We start from the raw sequence: 16022 nt of genomic DNA on the forward strand, positions 1-16022 counted from the left end.
CTTTTGGTTGTTAGATTGGCACCGCGGCTACGGAGGGAGGGGGGGCGGGGGGGAAGAAGTATTGGAGGGCCTCAATGCGAGTGGGCATGTGTGAACAACCGGGTAAGGGGCAAAAGGCCACTTGTAATAGGAGCTTCTTGGGCCATTTAAATAGCAATCTAGGCTTCTGGATGTTAGATTTGGGGGGGGGGGGTGTAGTATTGGAGGGCCTCAATGCGAGTGGGCATGTGTGAACAACCAGGTAAGGGGCAAAAAGGCCACTTGTAATAGGAGCTTCTGAGGAATCTTGGAGATAAACTTTTTTATTTTTTATTTAAAAAAAATGTTTAGGTGGCTTCAACTTTTATGTTTAAAAAATAAAAATAAGGTAAGGTTAAAAGGGCTTCAATTGCATGTTTGACGGGGGTACAAAAACCAGCTGTCCGCCACCAACCTTTCGAGAGTTTTCTTTGGCGCTCTTCTCAGCTTCGTTTCCGCAAACCTTTTCTGTTGCTTCTTCGGTGGTCTTCGTCATGACTTCGATTTTTCCTCTCTTTGATCCGATCAGCAGCACACCCACACCCACCACACCCACACCCACCGCTTACACCCTAAGGGCAGTTCATAATGACAGATCCAACGCCAATACCCTTGGCTATGGCAGCTTCTGATCAGGAGCATCTGAGGGGTTATTACCCCATCCTAGGGCTTCCCAGCAACGCCTCCCGTTGCGCCATCCGTAATGCCTACCGAAAACTGGCCATGGTAAAGGTCGATCCCTCTTGCTTTTTGCTTTTTCAAAAGATGCTTCTTTGCTCACTTGAGGAAAGGCCCCCTATCTTCTCACGGTGAGTGTGGGTTTTTCATTCCCCAGAAATGGCATCCTGATAAATGTAGCAACGAGGATCCAACGGACGCGAAGCTCAGGTTCCAAGAGATCCAAGAAGCCTACACAGGTTTTAATCCCTTTTTCACTCAGCATATGATCATAGTTATGTGCTTGCCCCCATGATGATGCCCTGAAGAGTTATGTGCTTACCACCAATGATGATGACTATGTTAAAGAATTTCCATAAGAAAGTATGAGCATCATTATGGGATCCATAATATTTCTAAACAAATAAATGGGGTAAGTTTACATTTTGAGCCTGTTTGCTGAGACTATATATGATGCCGTGAAGAAGGATGTCATAGTTGTGTGCTTACCTCTGATGATTATGATGATGCTGTGCATTGTGAGGCCATGTCACTCAAATAGTCTACGATATTCATGCATATGCAATTGATGCCATGTCAAATGCTTAGTTTATCTGGTATTAAGCAGTATACCTTAAGTCTATGTTATAAATTGGCACTTTCTTCCTTATGTCGCTTGTAATGTGTGCTCCTTTCAGTGCTCTCTGATGCTCGGAAGAAGGTGTTGTACGACTATGGGCTCTATGATCCGAACGACGATGATGAAGACATAGAGGTGATTTTCAAATTGATATCACATGTACAATTTAATAGCCAAGCTCCATGTTTTCTTCAAGCTTGCTTTGATGTGAATGGCAGGGCTTGAGTTGCTTCATGAATGAATTGTCAGGCTTGATGGCTGAGGTGCAAGCAACAGAGGTGAGTAGTGGTCCAGCCTTTTAAAGGACTTTGTATTTACATCCCCACCCCTGCACGGGCCTTCTTTCTCTCTTTTCCCCCACTATTTTTAAATCCTCATAATATGCTAATGGCAAGTAAGGTTCTTTATTGTGGTATTGCTAGCAGAAGAAAGATGGAAAAGGAAACAGTTTTGAAGAACTCCAGCAACTTTTTGTGGACATTTTCAGTATGGAAAATCAAACAGCTGCCTTTAGTTGTCCAAATACTTACTCTGCAAACACTACACAATTCAACAATAAGAGGAGTTGGGAGAATGAAGGGTCTTCACCTTTTTCTGATGATCCAGTGACTGGCATAAAAAATGGTGGCTTTCCTCATGAATCTCACATATATTTCACTGATTCTTTTGACAACAGCGATGCCAATGTCACTAAGAAGAAGAGCAACATTTCGCAAGAGAACTTGCGGGTTTGGTGATCACCTTACTGGCAATCAGTTGTATTTATTGAACATAATGTCTGCAGCTGCTTAGTAGGACTGAGCATCTCCACACACAAAAGAAATGTATATATGGTATTTGTCATGGTAGTGTCTTATAAGATTTATTCTCCTGGATTAACATCGTTTTGGTTTGGGCTATCCAAGATTGCCTTTAAGACACTGTAGGTTTATGTGTAGAGTATGATTAGAGCAATGAACTAGAAAAAATTGGTATCATTTACCAAGGTTAGAGGCAGCTCTTATAGGCTTATTATAGAAGAGGCACAAATGTACCTTTGGCCTTATTACTACACGTTATAATCAAAAGAATTGTCACACACACACACACACTCTCTCTCTCTCTCTCTCTCTCTCTCTCTCTCTAACACACACACACACACACACACACACACGTTTAGAACATGCATACACACTCCTTTGATCCATCAGCCAATCGATCGTCTTGATGTGTACTTGATGTAGATATTGGCATGGATCCTTGTACCATCCACTTCCAAAAAGTTAATAGAAGTAATAAGGTGGTGATTGTATGCTTAAATTGAAAGCTAAAAGAGAGAGAGAGAGAGAGAGAGAGAGAGGGAGATGAGATTAAGGTGATATACTTGCATCATCATCTACCTTGTTAACCATAGAATATTCTCGTTTAATAAATATAGGTGTCGGAATCCTAGGGCTTTGCCCTTATTTGATAGGTCTTTTGTCATGACTTGTGTAGAAACAAGCCAAAGTAGTAGTGATGAACCCAACAAATGCTAGTGCGTTCTTGAAGATTAAATATATGATGGGTTGTAACCTTCTTCCATACCACTAATCTTCTCAAGTAGTAAAGTGAGTCGTAAGGGATACGACAACATTTTAGATGCTTCTCATTCTAAGATGCATGATCAAAGAGCACCCTTCTATCAAAGAAGGGTGTTTGAAACATTGTCTAACATGCTATCCTTGAACTAGTTTGTTAACCACTCTATAGGTTAACATGGTTTTGTCGACTTGACCTATTCTTGTAGTAGATGTTTTGTAATCTTTCTTGAATGGGCACCTATCTAGTTGAAATATATGAAGTGGCCTTACCATGTTAAACAAGGAAAGTCTATGGATTTAGTGCTCATGCTTAAGATTAGTAATAGAGGTTGGGGCATTTTAGTTTTTTTCTAGACTGTCGCTAGTTTAGCAAACAGTTGCACTGAGACGTGTATCTTGTTTAGGATTATAATTGTAAATAGCCATTAGTGAGAAGTCTTAATGGATAATGACATTAGAAGAGTCATCTTTGTTTAAACCTTGATGAAACAGAATTGTTGGATTTCTTTTTTTTTCCCCCTCCTTATTTTGAAATTTGAAGCAATTTTCAATTGCATGGCCGGACTTCTTGTGCAATACCAATAAGTCACCTTCTTTGGTTGTTTGGAAGCACCCTTAGTCTCAAAAGTTTTATTAAAATTAAAATTTTATTTAAATTTCTTGTCCTTATCCTTGGTTGCTACTAGAACTCTCAAAAACATTCTTTCTAGATTATTCCTCCTATAACAGTAAGCTAACAAGCTCCCAAAGAAAGATGAAGGTAAGTATTGAAACCCAGATAAGTTTCATGCAATGAGTTAAGAGTGATGTTACTCATGTACTCATGATAGGTAAGAGGGGCTGTAATGCCTCCCAAAGAAAGATGAAGGTAAGTATTGAAACCCAGATAAGATTCAGGCAACGAGTTAAGAGTGATGTTACTCATGTGCTTTTCAGGCTCTCAAGTCCTATAATTTTATTAAATGTTCATTCATGGATCTCTTTTCTTGCATATTTTCATTATCAAGTTACCTTATGAGAAAGGTAATCCTTGCATCATTTTTAATTTCATAGATAAGTTCTAGAGTGTTCCAAGTAAGCATAGATGTTTTATAAGAGTGAATGTGCAGAACAATAGATCTTTTAACTGACAAGGCAATAAATGCTAAAGCTTGAGAATCATGTGAATCCCATCTTCTTTCATCCAATAGCGATAATTTGACAATCTTGATGCTAGATCTATTAGCCCTAACCCATTTGAGGAGAGAACAAGATAAATTTTGCCAGGTGAGGCTCATCTCACCACATTGACATGACCCTATAAGCCCTTTGCAAAATAAGGATATTTCTAACCATAAAAATCCATAGGGAGTAACTTGACCCATCTAATTTATCATCTTTAGAAAGAATACCAAACAAATTATTTGACGAGTTGTTGGACATACTTGACTTCTTGAGAATTTGAGAAAGAAAAATGCAAAATAGCTGTTGGAACACTTTGCCAAGCTGCTAGAAATTACCATTTAGATCGTCGATTGGAGTCTTCAATTGGACGATTGGAGACTTTAATCGATGATTAGAGATGAAGAATTGCCGATTGGACAACAATAAGTCCAGATCGGGTTTGCATCAAAGGTTTGTGGTGTTTTGATACAAGTCTGAAAATGATTTCAAGTAAGGTTTTTTTTAAGTTGATTTTTTTTTCTAGGCTTATGTGTCAAGGTTCATGTCTCTGGGTTTGTGCCTTTAAACTCACGTCTATAGGCTCACATCTACAAGACCACTTGTCTTGTCTCACGTTTCTAGGTTCATGTCTCTAGGATGACATGTCTAGGCTCATGTCTCTTGGCTCACATGTCCAGGCTCATGTATGCAAGTTCATGTGTCTAGGTTCATGTATGTGTATGTTCACATCGTTTTTATATGAACTCGATTCATGCACTTTCCTTGTATGAAATAAGCCTACCTGGGACATGAAAATTTAGGAATTGGTCCTATGACAGGGTTGGTGTGCAATTATTGGATAACTTAATTCTCCAATAATTTTGAAGGATGATTTGTTATTGCTATATGGGAGCCTATCATGGATGAAAAGTGTACTAATTGGACATCAAAACAACATTCTTGAATGGTGACTTACCAGGAAGAAGTTTATGTGAGTCAACCAACTAGATTTGCCTAACCTAGTTAAGAACAATAAGTATGCAAGATTAATAAAGCTTCATATGGTTTTAAAAAAGCTCCTATAGCTTGTCTCAAAACAAAAGATTCATGCCTATTTGGTATCAAAATATTTATGCCTATTTGATTGGATAGGGATTTAAAAATACTCCTACAAAAAGCACTTTATGTGAAAAATGTAAAGGACAAGCAAGATTTTCTTATTGTCATTCTCTATGTAGATGACATGCTTGATAGGCACCGATTTCAATCTTCTCTGCCTTGCCTCAAATTTTGAGATGTTAGATCTTGGTCTTTTGCACTACTATTTAGGTATCCAGTTTATACATGAAGATAATGGTATATTTATTAAGCAGTTTATATATCAAAATGATGGTATAGCAGTCAAAGTACATCAAAGCACTGCTCTCAAGAGGTTCAATATGGAAAGTTACAAACCAAATTTCACACCAATGGAACCTAGTGTAAAACTTAGTCTACAAGATGCCGGTGAACCATTCGATATAACCACTTATGATTAAGCTATTGAATGCCTAATCTATTTGTGCAACCCATGGCTAGTCATCTAGTATGGTGTGTCACAACTTTCAAAGTTCATGTAGGCACTAAAGCAACAAAGAACTTAAAAGTATCTCTAGATGCTTGCAGGGGAACTCAATGAATTGTTCTACACCAAGTGGAGTGATTTAGAACTGTAGGCCTTTAGTGATTCCGATTGGGTAGTCAATTATGATACATGATAGTGCACATCTAAAAACTGTTTCTTTCTCGGCAATTCATGCATATCTTGGCTAAGCAAGAAACAACCAACTATGGCAACATCGTCATGTGAAGCTGAATACAGAGCATTATTCACTATGATAGTTTACTGTGTATGGTTGAGAAGATTGATGGAGGATCCGTGTCCCTTCAGACACCCCTATTGCTATTCCCACTGATAGTCAAATTGTAATTTGTAATGGCAATTACATAGCATCCTATCTTTCATGCCAGGACCAAGTACATTGAAGTGCATTACCACTGTGCTAGAGACAAAATCCATGTAGGAGATTAACATGATCTACTGCAACATACATGATAACGTGGCAGATCTTTTCACTAAAGCCTTATCATCACATGAAACATTTGAGGCCTTCCACAAAGCTTTGGGCCTTATCATCACATGAAACATTTGAGGCCTTCCACAAAGCTTTGGGCCTCTTCCCTTTCAGAGACCGATTTGTAATCTCTATAAACCTCACATTTGTTCTATATGAAGTTTTGCTAGATATTTGGTAGTACTACATTGTGAAGTCATACCCTTAGGCCATGGTCACTTTTGTCCCACACTGGTTTTTTTTCCCATGGCCATCCAAGTGTGAATGAGCACCTTAGGTTTAGCTAGTATATAAGTAGCCTCACTTACAATTTAGGGTTTCTTGCTCATTTATAGTTTCTTGTAGAGAGCTTCATCTCTCTCCTTTACACTCTTCACCCTTATGTTCTTATTTTTTAGCATTATGTGTGTGTGTGTGTGTGTGTGTGTGACTCCATCTCTCTTCATTCTGTGTGAGCTAACACCACGAGACAATAGACCTGGTAGTAGATAGCATGCAAGAAAAGGATGTAGAAGTCATCCACCCAAACTAAGAGATAGGGGACGCATCATGCAAAGCCTCAATAGCTAAGGGTGTCCAACTAGCACCAGCCAGAGTCCTAGTTAAGGACATGGACCTAGATGACTTGGTAGATAATCTTCTCAATCATTTAGGCCAATAATGGGGTAGGGCCAGTCCCAAAGGGCCACCCTACCCAACATCTCAAGCACAACCCCCAACTTATTCCCACAGAGAGATATGGTTTGGACTCTAGTTTGTTGCTCTGATATCATACAAGGAGTTGCCAATGCTAAGGCCTAGATAATAATAATTTTTTGCTTATGTGCCATAGGAACCATGACACAGCTCATTGTTGGAATAGGGCACGACAACCTAGCGGCACCAAAGCAACCACTAGTCCTATTGCCCATACCAAATGCTTCTCAATAGATGCATAATCTAGCACCCATTCATGAGAACACTATACCAAGAGAGGTATGTCTCTCAATCGATGCATAATCCAACACCCATTCATCAGAACCCTATACCAAGAGAGGTATGTACATACCACCACTAATGCCATACCAAGAGAGGTATGTACATACCACCACTACTAATGCCATACCCACCTCCAATAATACCACCCCAACCGGTTCCTCTTTGGAACCACACCAATACAACAGTAATCGGTGACTTTGCCCCAACAGACTCAGAGAGTCAAAACATGAGAGCTATGAGCACATGAGAAATATGATTCATATGGATATCCAGAGAAACCTCTAGCCATAGACTATACCTCTTTGTTTAAAGCCACATTGTGCAACAAATAGCGAGAGATCTTAACAATATGCCCTCATAGAGCCACCATTGCAATAGTTCGCTAACTCCATCCTCGAATGCAGTGCCAAATCTCAATGTCATTCCATACGGAGGCACATGTTGCAAGTGTGGATTTGAACAAGCCTTCAAGGATTGTCCCAATAGAATGACAATCACCCCAATGGATAGAGCTTTGATGAGCCTTAACTTGTTAAGTGGATGACTTATTCGTGCATGATCAGTTGCCAAGGGCAATGATGTCATGACCGGTTTGGATGATAGCTCCGAAGTATGTGCCACAGTTAGGCCTATTTCATAAAAATAAAATACGTGAGCTTAGTTTATACAAAAAAAGGTGTAAGCATACAAACGTGAGTCAACACACATGAGCCTAGAGACATGAGTGTGGAGGCATGAGTCAAGAGATGTAACACACATTAGCCTAGAGGCATGAACCTAGAGATGTGAGCGTAGTTTAAAAAAAAGTTCAAAAACTATATTAAAAAAAACCTTTTTTGGTACCTTGAGTAGAACAAACGTGTTTAGACTTGCTTCAGGAGTCCTAGATACCTTTGATGTGAATCCAATTTGGACTAATTATTATAAACGAAAGTATAGTCGGCTATAGCACATCGAACGACACTTTATCGAACCCACCCAACCTTTAAGTCCCAGTAAATGACTAGCACTTAATAGAGAGCTCCACAACAATTAAGAAGAAAAAACTCATTCAAATCCACCTTAAGCGAGGAGATTTGGGATGAGATGAGCCAATTAAACACAAATGTGAGTGAAGAAACAAAAGAACTCCTAGAAATAGGAGCTGTCCACAGTCCCTTGAGCTTTATGAAAAGGGCATTAAACCACCTTATCTTTGGGCAAAGCTCTGGTGAAGGAGCGGGACTACGACTAGGAATTGCAATGTCGTTCGCTCCCTCCTCATCATGAAGCGGTCAAACTATATCGGATGCCACAATGTTTTAAACATTTAATGTCAATGTTTATCCAAGTTGACCACCACAACCAAGCAACAGCCCAACAACAATCAAAGCATGTCTTTAAGTTTTCCTCAAAACACCAAATAGCAAGCATAGACGGTGTAAGCAAGAGTCCCACTTTCCATATGAGCTTACTCTAGAAGCTTCTTCACTACATAACCAAGTTTCCTCTCTACACTAAAACAAGCCTATAGCCTCAAAGCCAGGTCGGTGTAGGATAAATACCATTGAAAATTGCACAATCCAACCCCATGGAGCAAGAAATCCCAACCTAAAAATAGAGAGTTTTGTGTAATTGCTTTTTTAATTTCAACCACCACGCGAATATGTAAAATTCATGCTTAGGATGGATGTTTAAAATTCACGAACATAATAATTAGATATACCGTATTCTAAAAAAGATAAAGAATGTAACAAAAAGAAATTGCATCTTATTTAAGTAGTTTAAATTTAAAAATTAGAATTTTTATAAGGTTTTATTGTGTTGAATAATCCTCAAAGAAAATATCATTCAAAAATAAAGAATAAAACAACACAAATATTTTGTATTGAAAAACCACATGAATAAGAGAGAAATTATGATTATAATAGTGATTTGTGAGATAAATTTTACATAAAGTATCACTAATAAAAGGTTTATGTTTTTATTAAAAAAAGTAAAAAAAAATATTTTGTTTTTTATAAATGATGAGATTTATAAAATTTAACCCCCTCAATGTTTTCAAATGGCCTTTTCCCTTTGATTTGAGTGGCTGAATGGCTATATTCGGACACCAGATATAGGAGTTATTGCTACTTTGAAAATTTTGCAAACCTAGTACAAAACTATGTTTTAAGACTAGAACTCATGTATTTTTACCGAGAGGTTTTGATATAAAAGAAAAAGATACCACATCTTTGTATGGAAACAACATGCAAAGAGAGGCATTTATATTGGTTCTCTCTAAAGAACGTAACTTAAAACTTAACCACTAGAATGCACATTTATTTGAGAAAGCAAAAATACGAGAAGAATAGCTTTAAGGAATGCATAAAACCTATTTTTTCACTAAAAAATATTTTGAAAAAAGGTAAAGGTATAATGAAAAACTTTTGAGAAAATTTATAATTTTGAGTCTTTATTTTGAACATGCACTATGTATGTTTCTTTGAGAAACTAAAGAGATAATGAAAAACAAGGAAGACAATTATTTTCTTAAACGATAATTTTACCATTGTTGGGATGGTCAAAAGTTTTTACTCAAAAATGATAATTTTACCATTGTTGGGATGAAAGTTTTTACTCAAAAAATACTCGTCTTCTACTAGAACCAAGTATCTCCACATGAGATGCACTCCCTCTGTGAGAGACTAGATTACTTATGGCTCATTTTATGATTGGTCTCAAAAGTTAGAGGCTTCATGACCATCTCTATAGATCTAGACACTACATCTTTAATGAGTGTTGCCGCCCATGAGGCAATAGATCTAGTAAACAATGTGCAAGACAAGGATGTAGAAGTCATCTCCCAAACCAAGAGGTAGGGGACGTGTCATCCAAAGGCTCAATGACTAAGGGTGCCCAACTAGCAACAGTAAGGTTCCTCGTCCAAGGACATGAGCATGGACGATTTAGTAGGAAAATCCGTTGAGCCAATTAGACCAACATTGGCACGGCCAAGACCAAGGGCAACAACCTCAAAGGTGACCCCAATAGCCAATTCCTCAAGTAGGACACCCACATTTATTCCCACCATGGAGAGATATGGATTGGTTTGCAATTTACCACCAAAACCATACAAGCACAAAGTGTCCACTGTTACGGCCTAGGATAACAACAATATTGTTCTCATTGCAAGTGCTATGGGAATCATGACACAACCCATTACTGGTACCAGTGAAACTCAACATCACAATCTATGCTCCCAAAGCAACCACTAGCCTTACCACCCATACCAAATGCTCCTCAATTAGCACCACACATTGTACAGACCACCACCAATGCCATACCCACCTATGGTATTACCACCCTAAACCGGTTCCTTCTAGAGCCACACCCGTAGTACAATACTCGATGACTTTTTCAAACGGACTTTGAGAGTTCAAAATAGGAGAGATGCAAGTTATATGGGCAATACAATTCATATGGATATCTAGAACAACCTCCATTCATGACTATGCCTCCTTGTTGAAAGCTATGGTGCAACCAAGAGCGAGAGATTGTAATATCATGTCCTGCAGGGCCAGCTCTTCAATGTTTTCATTGCAAGTGCCTACACCTTGTTGTGATTTTGCAAGAGCTTGCACTATGTTGTCAAGTGGAATCGCACGAAGTATCCCAAATCTATCCCCAAATCCAATTCCAAATTCTAATGCCATTCCATATGATGGTACATGTTACAAGTTTGGATTGAAACATGCCATTACATATGAAGGTACATGTTACAAGTTTGGATTGAAACATGCCTTTAAGGATTGTCCCAATAGAGTAACAATCACCCAGTGGGCCAGACCATTAGCCACTTCGACAAGTCTTAACTTGTTCAAAGCACACAAGGCATATTATTTATACAATCCCCCTTAATGCCATCACAAGGCTTCAAACCAAGAGTCGAGTCCATCACAAGGCTTCAAACTAAGTTGAGGCCAAGGAAACATCATACAGTGTGTGTTCAAGTCAAGAGCTCACCTAAGCCTTGCCAAAGCATGTCACTGGGTCTTGCCTTCAAGTCGTAAAATACAACTTCCCATGTGGGTGTGCTAGCTCATCCATCGCATCCTCACTCTGTTGTCACACCAGAACACTTCTATGCCAAAGGGGTGAAGGGAGAGATCTTAATGCCTAGATGGAAATGATCCTTCACGTTCTCTCTCACAAAAGGTGAGGGAAGAATAAGAAACTAATGCAAGAAGAAAACCTTCAATCAAACCTATCTAGCATGCATCAAGCAAGCAAGCAAGCAAGCAAGCATATGCAGGTGACGTGTATGGGCAATGGGCGGAAGGTGTGCCCATGTAGGTTCACTTCTCTAACACAAGGACTTATCCAACACAACTACTTTCTTCGACTCTTTTTGTTGCTTTCTTCATGACACTTACTAGATATCCCTTTTCTTGGGGAGTCAAGATTAATAGTTTGTTAGAGGCATGGCAACATATTAGCACATGGTGGTGCCCGTGACTACAAGGGGGCCGGGCGGCCTCTGTGCCTTGATGGATTTGGCGGTGTCAAGCCTTTGGGATAAAGGTAGAGTGGATTGAATGGGTGGGATGGTGAAAGATGAGGCCTAGGAAGGTCCAAGAGATGGGTCATACCATGGGGCCAGGCTTGTGCCCACCATGTTCCCCCCCATCTAGAAATGTACCTGGATGGCTGTCGATGATAAGCCGTAATGCAGGTCCATGAAAGAACAATGACTATGTGACTATTACATAGAGCCCATGGATATATTGTAGGTGGCATGCATGGGCATGGATATATTACAGGTGACATGCTTAGGCATTGGGCAAAAGGTGGGCCCTTGTAGAAGCTTCTTTTGATAAAAACTCCAAAACATTGCTTTCTTGGACTCTTATTTGTCCTCCTTTCTTCGACTCTGACACATGATTTAAGATACGGAATGGGTGGTGGATGTGTAACAAGGCTGGCTAATAAGGTAGGTGTGACAAAGGTTGGGGTGTCCATGAGAATGGAAGAATTGAGGGCACCCTATCTGGCAGGGACATTAGGAAGCCACGAATGATGGTTGGCTTACTGGGACATGGTTAAATGGATCTAGGTTCTCTTTGAGCATCATTTTGAAGTGGTGGTGGCTATTCATCTTGCTTTCTAGAAGCATGGCGATGTCAATGCAAGCATTATAGCTTGGGAGTGAAACGTTGGATTGTCGGACATTGCCAACCTTGGACATGTAGTGTTGATTTGACCTTTTGGGTATCTCTACCTCGCTTTTGATTAGCATAAATGTAGGCTAGTTGTTGAGATATCGAGCTCATCTAGTGAGGCGGTGGACAAACTGATGACCCACCTGGGGGATAGGCCCCACACTTACACCACTAGCATGGTTGGTGAGATCATGGGCGATATGCGGCCAGTGGGATGACAGGCTATGTGATAGCCATTCTAGAGACTGGCATAGTTATAGCGCCAGCTCATTTAGTTGGGTTCACACTATAGAGAACCCTAGTATGTATTTGGTTGAGTACCTTTTCATAGTGTGTACTCTTATATTTGTATATGGTGTGTTGAGTGTTGTGTGAAGAAGAAGAAGATTTTCAGCCTCTCACCGTGTGTGTGTTCTCTTTTAGGGTTTTGTGAGTGTGTGTGTGTGCTTTGCAAGAGCTCAAGCTCTCTTGTCCCCTGCATCTTTTCATGGTATCAGAGCTAGGTTTATGCTAAGGGCTGAGCTGCAAGCAAGAGAAGCACAAGAAGCGGTACGAGGGTAAGAGCTTCATCTACTCTTCCCTATTTCTGTTGGCGACGACTACACCCTTGTCGGGAGCTCTACGGGAGGCACCAGCAAATGATATCTGATTGAGGAGATTTCTTCACAGGAGCAAAGCTATAGGGCAACTATTTCGTCCTATTGGATAAAATTTTTCGGGCCGAAAACGCGTTTCGGGTGCGTTAGGACCTCTGTTTTTCAGAAAGAAGGTGATTTCGAGCACTGTGGGTAAGTCATCGATTCTCTGCAGAACTCTGTTTTAAGAATTGCAGGAAGACAGATTGGTTGTGCAGACATTGTGTGTGCTGCAAGGAGGTCAACAGTTGCCATTGGGTGTATGTATGCACATTGAGGTCATTGGTTGTGACATTTGAGTGTAGTACAGTACCGCTACAGGAAGTACAGCAGTTTGTGCAGGAGGACAAACCATAGTGCTGGTTCTGGTAAATTTGTGTGTCTGGCAAGATGTCAAATGATGGCATAAACGAGATTGTTGCTGAGAAGCTTGATAAGAACAACTTCCATGCTTGGAGGTTCAGGTTGACAAATTTCTTGATGGAAAAGGGTTATTGGGAATATATAGAAGGTGAGCATGTAGAGGCACCGGAGATACCGGAGATACCGGAGATCAATCCGACTGCTGCAGATGTGAAAGAGTTCAAGGATTGGAACCAAGGAGCCAGAAAAGTTATGTATTGGCTCTCTATCAGTATACAGGACACCATGATTGGACACATACAGGATGCCAAGTCCCCCAAGGAGGAGTGGGACACCTTGGTAAAACTCTATGAAACGAATACCAAGGCACGAAAGATACAGTTGAAGAATGAACTTCATACTGTGGAGAAAAAGAGTATGTTTGTGAATGACTATGCGTTAAAGATCAAGGGTATTGTGGAATCCCTTGCATCTATTGGTGTTTCAGTAGATGATGATAAGGTGGAAGTCTGTCTACGTGGTCTCGGGCTACAATACAAGGCGTTCAAGACATCTATTCAAACTCGGGAAAACATTCCCAATTTCATAGAATTAGAAAACATTCCCAATTTCACAAACATGTTGATTATAGAAGAGAAGAGAAGAGCTTGGGTGAAGACCAATAGCCTTCACAAAGCAAAAACAGTTCAGAGCAACATGCCTTCTACACAAGTTCAGGAAGAGGACGAGGTAGAGGAGGCCGTGGATGCGGCCAAGGAGGTGGCCGAATAGGTAATCAGAATTATGGCCAGCAGCAGCAATAGCAACAGTCCCAGAATTCACAACAACAACAACACGCAGGTGGTGGAAGAGGCCAATTCAGAGGCAGGGGGAGTCAAAGAGGTCGTGGAAATTGGCAAAGGAAGTATAATGATACATGTGGATGCTTTTATTGTGGTAAGCCTAGACGTGTGCAGGCAGATTGCTATAAGAAGCAGGCTGACATGCAAAATGGAAAATTGCAGCAAAACAACTATGCATCTCGAGCAGAAACAATGAGGATAATGAAAGGTTGTTTGTTATATGCAGCATGTTGTTAATGCCATGTCTGAAAATGTTGAAGCAGCACATAAAGATGATGTATGGTATGTTGATTCAGGTGCTTCGAACCACATGACAAGTCATGGTGTTATATGTACATTATGTGTGCTATGTTATATACACATTATGTGTGCATATACTAGGAGGCTAACCCACATTAGGCTTGTGAGCATGGGAGCATGGGAACAAGCTCTAGTGGAGCATGGGTTAGGACTAACCTTAAGGTTTAAGGTTAGGGTCAGGCATCCAAGGGTCACACATGAGGAATGGAAAGTCAAGAGTCACTTGAGGGCCCTCCTATATAATAGGGGCATGGGGCATACTCAAGGGGGCTTGGAAGCTTGGAGGCTTGGAGGCTTATGCTATGGTCTCTTGTGTAGAGATCCATATCTACTCTTCTACCATTTCACACTTTAGCTACATGCTATTGGATTGTGTTATACCTCTTGATGGTATGGGACATCAAGGTAGAGGTACGATGTATTTCATTTATGATTCATGTGTGCATCCCTTGGGCTCGGGGGTGGTTGGGTGGTTGAGTTATGCCTGATTTATGCATGTTTTATGCATAACAATTATCTAGAGAGATCTTAGGGTTTTAACAGTGGTATCAGAGCAATCTCTATTTAATTGTTGATTTTTTTTAGTAAATTTTAATATTTACTAATAAAAATGTTATGTTGTTGATTTGTGTTGATGAATTGCACGTGGATCATCGATTTGGTTATTGGAACGTGTGTAACTACAATTCAATGGACGAATCGACGTTGCGGGAGAATACCGTGAGTTAATGCTATTTTTCCCTATTTTTTTATGGTTAAAATCGAGCATTAATAGAATTTTTTACAAAAATACCATAAAGTTTATGGTGGATATTTTTGTAGAATGGATTCCCTGAATTTCTAGAATTTTTAGAAATTTTTTCCTAATTTTTTAGGAATTTTTTGAGTATTTTTTTGATTTAAAATGTATTTTTATACATTTTTTACGGGTTTTTCCACGGGAATGCGATCAAATTTCTGTCAATTTGCTACTGAAATTCAGTAGGGGACAGCGTGTTGATGCATAAACTCTCCCATGTGCGTGGGGTCCTCTCCGCCTCTCAAATCTGATATTTCCTTCATTTTTTCGTGAAATTTCTCTTAAAAAGGAATTTTTTAAATTAAACATTAATCATAATTAATGTCTAATTATGATTAAGGGTTTAATTAAAAATCTTAATGAAATATTAAGTTAATCTCTCAGTTTAACAGAGGGGTGGAAAGAGAATGGAAGGAAGAGAAGAGGGAGAGGAAAGAGGGGAGAAGAAGGTGAGGAGTAAGTCTCCCTCCATCTCTCTGGTTGGTTGACGGACAGACGGACGGGGGCCTGCGCTCGCAGCAACCGGCGGGCAAATTTCGCCCCCCCCCCTAAAAAATCAAAACCAAGTTATAAGCTAAAAAGCTTATTTTTTCATTTTTTTTTTCATTTTTTAAAAAAATGAGTTTTTTATTTAAAAAAAAGAGCTTTTTGATATTTTTCAAGGAAAAAGCTTGAAAAAAAAAGCCTGAAAATTTCAGAAAATTTGGGATTTGAGGTAAAAAAATCTCTGAAAAATTCCTGGAATTTTCTTATTGAAAATTTTTGGCTTTTCAACTTCCGGAAAACCT

At 39.6% G+C, this 16022-nt stretch overlaps 1 protein-coding gene across 2 annotated transcripts; it reads left to right on the forward strand.

The window, feature by feature from the left end:
• The first annotated feature begins 413 nt into the window (after positions 1-413).
• LOC147631974 (uncharacterized) lies at positions 414-2214 on the forward strand. Of its 2 annotated transcripts, none has more exons than XM_086808512.1 (5): positions 414-750; positions 854-935; positions 1374-1450; positions 1534-1593; positions 1741-2214. In XM_086808512.1, exons 1-5 carry the CDS (start codon positions 607-609, stop codon positions 2050-2052), a joined length of 675 nt encoding a protein of 224 aa, XP_086664638.1. In that variant the 5' UTR covers positions 414-606; the 3' UTR covers positions 2053-2214. The 2 variants fall into 2 exon arrangements, with proteins under 2 accessions (XP_086664638.1, XP_086664639.1); XM_086808513.1 differs by having other exon boundaries at positions 414-744.
• Positions 2215-16022: the final 13808 nt, after the last annotated feature.

The sequence above is a fragment of the Cibotium barometz genome, chromosome 14 (assembly GCF_041138505.1).
Source record: "Cibotium barometz isolate CiBa-2024 chromosome 14, ASM4113850v1, whole genome shotgun sequence".
Classification (NCBI taxonomy): Eukaryota; Viridiplantae; Streptophyta; class Polypodiopsida; order Cyatheales; family Cibotiaceae; genus Cibotium; species Cibotium barometz.